This window comes from Lactuca sativa, chromosome 8 (genome assembly GCF_002870075.4).
Source record: "Lactuca sativa cultivar Salinas chromosome 8, Lsat_Salinas_v11, whole genome shotgun sequence".
NCBI lineage: Eukaryota > Viridiplantae > Streptophyta > Magnoliopsida > Asterales > Asteraceae > Lactuca > Lactuca sativa.
The window spans coordinates 218,840,887-218,846,607 of record NC_056630.2 but is presented as its reverse complement, the minus strand read 5'-3'; the positions used below and the strand labels follow the sequence as shown (position 1 = coordinate 218,846,607).

At 41.8% G+C, this 5,721-nt stretch overlaps 2 protein-coding genes across 2 annotated transcripts; both read left to right on the top strand.

The window, feature by feature from the left end:
* Positions 1-330: 330 nt before the first annotated feature.
* On the top strand, positions 331-2,860 carry LOC111903435 (uncharacterized). The gene is made up of 2 exons (XM_023899208.1): positions 331-572; positions 928-2,860. Exons 1-2 carry the CDS (start codon positions 331-333, stop codon positions 2,858-2,860), a joined length of 2,175 nt encoding a protein of 724 aa, XP_023754976.1.
* A 1,101-nt stretch (positions 2,861-3,961) lies between these two features.
* LOC128127915 (uncharacterized) lies at positions 3,962-5,422 on the top strand. Its single transcript, XM_052766658.1, has 3 exons — positions 3,962-4,257; positions 4,768-4,999; positions 5,087-5,422. The coding sequence occupies exons 1-3, from the start codon at positions 3,962-3,964 to the stop codon at positions 5,420-5,422; spliced, it is 864 nt and encodes a 287-aa protein (XP_052622618.1).
* Positions 5,423-5,721: the final 299 nt, after the last annotated feature.

Below are 5,721 nucleotides of genomic sequence, written 5' to 3'. Positions count from 1 at the left end.
GTGGAAGAAGACCCCTCGGAGGACACAAAAGATACGGGAGACTCGGTGGAGATTAGCAACGAGAACGCCCCAAGTCAGCAACGCGAGGCATCGCCTGTATCGGTGTTGCCATAGCCACCACTTTATGGACTTTATATTCGGAGGACGGCGAGGAAGAGTGTTCCAATTCCAGGAAGGATAGCAACCAGTACAGTAGGACTTGGCATGGCAGGACCCAGTAGGGTAGGACCCAGCAATACAGGACTGAGAGCACCCCCACCACAGCGAGTCATAGGGATACCTATCAGGCAGCCAGGTATGACCCCAGAGGAGTCCCGGAGATTGCAGTCGATGGCAGCAGGCCTACGTCACAGTCTCGCTGTGATAGCTGGGCATCGGGAAGTTTTGGATGAAGTGTTGACAAGGATGGAAATCATGTTTCAACATCCGATGGAGGCTGCTGACACTGCTAGTGCTGCTAGACGAGTGGCAGGTCGTGCGATGACCGCATATTATGTGCTTGTAGGGCTATTACTGATTGTGGTGTTGATGTTTCTTGTTGGGATAGCGATTAGTATTTGGTTCTTATTTCAGTATTTTATTTTATCTTGTCATGAAACGAAAACCCATGTTGGGTGTCTTTTGGGAAAAACATTTAAAACTTTATTTTGGGATTGATGTATTGTTTTGGTTTTAAGACTATTTCAATGGTAATGATGAAGTATATTTTTATGTTTGAAAACTTTTACAATGAGGTCAAACCCTAGAATTTATTTAGTCAATGGTTGAATAAAAAGATTTTTCTTTTTCTTTCCTTTCTCAAATCTATATGCATAGTATTAATGCAACCCATTAGTTTGGCAACACTTATGGTTTTCAAAAAAATAGTGAACTAAATATTATACATTATTTTATGTATTTATGCGTATTTCTTCTCTTGTGTCTTAGAACCATGTCAGGAAGGCCTAATCGCGGGCGCCCACAGAACGAAACACCCGATGTTGCTCAAGTTGTAGCACAACAACTCATGGAAGAAATCCCAAACATTGTTACTCAAGTAACTGCGGGACTTAATGCTAACCAAGAAAGTAGTGGAGGAAACCGGGGAAAAAATGAAAGAGAATGCAACTACAAGTCCTTTATGGCCTGTAAACCTAAGGAATTCCATGGAAAGGAAGGTGCAGTCGGGTTGTTGAAATGGATTGACAGTATGGAGTCGGTCCTTCACATTCGCAAATTCCTCGAGCACAACAAAGTTGATTATGCAACTTGTCTACTCCAAGATAGGGCATTGACCTGGTGTAATACCCTAGTGCAAACCCGAGGCCGTGCAGCGGCATATCGGCTAACTTGGGAAGACCTGAAGAAGCTGCTGATAGAGGAGTATTGTCCCAAGGATGAACTTCAGAAGCTTGAATCTGAATTTTGGAACCATTCTATGGTTGGAACACATGAACTAGCAAAACCGGTACCTCACATGGTTACTCCTGAGGAGAAACGGATAGATCGTTACATCTGGGGTCTGGCACCAGAGATTCGGGGAATGGTTACTTTAGCAAACCCAAGTATTATTCAAAGTGCAGTGATTCTAGCAAATCGACTAACCAACGATGTGATAAGAACGGGAGCATCGACAATGGAAAACTCTAGTAGCAAGAGGAAGCCAGCAGATCAGGGAGAGAAGAAGTATGGAGGCAAGTCAGGGAGGAAGCAGAAAGTCTCAAGAAACTTTATGGTAAGAGCCCAGGAGCAGGAACCAGTGAAAACTCAAGAACCGGAAGTCATGGAAGTGCAGGAGCGAAAGCAGTACTCAGGACTGCTTCCAAAGTGCAATAAGTGTAACTTCCATCACAAGGGAGCTTGCCCAGTGTGCCAAAACTGTAAACAAACAGGCCATTACTCGAAGTATTATAAGTTGAATAAGGATGCAAAAAGGGCATGTTATGAGTGCGGGAGTACTAATCATCTCCGTAGTGCTTGTCCCAAACTGAACAAGGGGCCTGGTATCAACGGAGAAGGCCAAGCCAGGCAAAACTTCCAAGGAAATCAAGGTGGGCGGCCAAGAGGTGTAGCCTTTGTGATTGGTGCAGAAGAAGCTCGTCAGAACCCTGAGGTGATAACAGGTACGTTTCTCCTGAATAACCATTTTGCATCAGTAATATTCGATGCGGGAGTAGATAGGAGTTTTGATTCTTTAGCATTTAGACCGTTAATTGACTTGAGATCGAGAAAGTTGAGGAATGCTTATGCTATTGAACTTGATGATGGATATGAAATTAGGGCTAATGAAATAATTCCTGGCTGTACTCTGAATTTAGTTGATAAACTCTTTAGCATTGACCTAATTCCTATAAAGCTAGGTAGTTTTTATGTAATAGTAGGAATGGATTGGTTATCCAAAAATAGAGCGGACATTGGTTGTTACAAGAGAGTCATTAGGGTACCTCTCCCTAATGGAGAAACCCATATCATACATGGTGAGAAGACAAGAAGAAGTTTAAACATTGTATCAAGCATGAAGATTCACAAGTACCTGAAGAAGAATTGTATTGCATTCATGGCCCACGTGCTAGAAAGAGAACCTAAAGCTAAGCAAATCAAGGAGATTCCGGCGGTTCAAAACTATCCCGAAGTGTTTCCGGAGGAATTACCCTTTCTATCCCCTCACAGGCAGGTCAAATTTCGGATAGACTTAATTCCCGGAGCGGCACCGGTAGCAAAAGCACCATATCGCCTCGCACTATCCGAGATCCAAGAACTATCCGGCCAACTTCAAGAACTTCTAGACAAAGGGTTTATTCGACCAAGTTCTTCACCCCTGGGAGCCCCAGTGTTATTCGTCAAAAAGAAAGACAGGTCATTCCGAATGTGCATTGATTAGAGACAACTGAACAAGTTGACAATCAAGAATCGATATCCCCTTCCTCGAATAGATGACTTGTTCGATCAGTTGCAGGTCGCTTCCTACTTCTCAAAGATCGACCTCCGATCAGGATATCATCAACTAAGAGTTCACGAAGGAGACAGTCACAAAACAGCATTTAGAACCCGTTATGGACATTATGAGTTCTTAGTCATGCCTTTTGGACTAACGAACGCACCCACTGTTTTCATGGATTTAATGAATAGAGTCTGTAGACCATACCTTGAAAAGTTTGTAATTGTATTTATCGATGACATACTTGTTTACTCGCAAACCAAAGAAGATCACAATAGACATCTGAAGCTAGTGTTGGAGTTGTTGAAGGAGCAGAAATTATATGCCAAGTTCACTAAGTACGAATTTTGGATTCGGGAAGTACATTTCCTTGGTCATGTGATCGGCGAAAGAGGAATTCATGTAGATCCAGCTAAGATTGAGGCAATCAAGAAATGGGAAGCCCCCAAAACCCCGACAGAAATACGATAGTTCCTAGGATTTCCTGGGTACTATAGACGCTTCATTGAAAATTTCTCTAGGATTGCTCAACCATTAACATCTTTGACCCAAAAGGACAGAAAATTTCTCTGGGAAGAGAAACACGAAGAGGCGTCCCAAATCCTGAAAAACAAGTTGTGCAATGCACGAATTCTGGCTTTACCAGAGGGATCAGAGAACTTTGTAGTGTATTGTGATGCGTCTCATCAAGGATTAGGATGTGTGTTAATGCAAAAAGATAAGGTCATTGCGTATGCTTCCAGACAACTCAAACCACATGAGAAGAATTATACCACTCATGATCTAGAACTAGGAGCAATAGTTTTCGCTCTTAAGATATGGAGGCATTATTTGTACGGAACCAAGTGCATCATTTATACCGATCACAAAAGCCTTCAGCATATCCTAGATCAGAAAATGTTAAACATGCGGCAGAGGAGATGGTTAGAGTTGTTTAGTGATTATGATTGTGAGATACGATATCACCCAGGAAAGGCTAACGTAGTAGCCGACGCTTTAAGTGGGAAAGAAAGAGTGAAACCTTTCCGTGTGAGAGCTTTGGGAATGGTAATACAGACATGCTTGCAATCTCAAATCATTGATGCCCAGGAGAAAGCGTTATTCAAGGAAAATCTTCCAGGCGAAACCTTACATGGTTTAGAAGTGAGATTTGAAACCAAACCTGATGGAGTTCGTTATTTTAAGGATAGGGTCTGGATTCCAAGGGTTAACAATCTCAGAGACGTAGTACTAGAGGAGTCTCATCGATCTAAATACTCAATCCACCCTGGAGCGGATAAGATGTACAAGGATCTTAAAGAGTACTATTGGTGGCCTGGAATGAAAAAGGATATTGCCTTGTATGTCGGAAAATGTTTGACATCGTCAATAGTCAAAGTTGAACATCAAAAACCATCCGGCTTGTTGCAACAGCCTGAAATTCCCCAAAGGAAATGAGAGCAGATATCCATGGATTTCGTTACCAAACATCCTAGAACTGCTAAAGGTCACGACTCAATTTGGGTCATAGTGGATCGACTGACAAAATCTGCTCACTTTCTCCCCATTCGGGAAGATTTCAAGATGGAAAAATTGGCCCAAATCTACATCGACAAAATTGTTTCTCTGCATGGTGTACCCCTATCTATCATTTCTGATAGAGATAGTCGTTTTACATTGCAATTATGGTGGATGTTACAGAAGGTACTAGGGACCAAGATAGATTTGAGCACAGCTTACCACCCTCAGACAGATGGGTAGACAGAGAGAACAATACAAACATTGGAAGACATGCTACGAGCGTGTGTCATTGAGTTCAAAGGAAATTGGGATACTCATTTGCCTCTAATTGAGTTTTCCTACAATAACAGTTACCACACGAGTATCCAATGTGCTCCATATGAAGCATTGTATGGATGCAAGTGTCGTTCTCCATTGTGTTGGACAGAAATCGGAGACAGACAATTGACTAGACTCGACCTTATCCAGGAAACAACTAACAAGATTGCTATCATCAAAGATAGGCTTAAAGCCGCCAGAGATCGTCAGAAAAGTTATGCGGATAATCGTCAAAAACCATTAGAATTCCAAGTTAGAGACAAGGTACTTCTAAAAGTGTCGCCTTGGAAAGGGCTTGTACGTTTTGGTAAGAAAGGAAAACTAAGCCCAAGATATGTTGGACCCTTTGAGATCATTGAAAGGATTGGTCCGGTGGCATATAAACACCAATTGCCCCAAGAGTTAAGCGCCATTCACGACACATTCCATGTCTCCAATCTTAAGAAATGTTTAGCCGACGAAGCATTGATAGTACCTCTGGAAGAAATTAAGATCAATGATAAGCTAAACTTTGTTGAGGAACCGATAGAAATCCTTGACACAGAGGTAAAACAACTTAAGCAGAGTAAGATTCCTATTGTGAAAGTTCGATGGAACTCAAAATGCGGGTCGGAGTACACCTGGGAGCGTGAGGACTTAATGAAGGAAAAGTATCCACAACTTTTCCCATGCGATGACAAACGATGACATGGAATGAATTTCAGGACGAAATTCTTTTTAAGTGGGGCATACTATGACAACTGTCAAATTCAGGTCATTCTCGGACTCATGCATCTTTATAAAAACCATTCATGCACAACATGCCATGGCCTTGTAGTATAAATTAGGTCCAAATCTTGCATAAACTAGGATCCAACTAAAATCTAGGACTAATATACTTGACTCTTACGATTCTAGTAAGTTGTTTAGCTACAATAGGAAATGCTAATACCATAATTAGAATAAAACTCCAAACATTTGTTACAGTTGAAAAAGGGTATAAACCC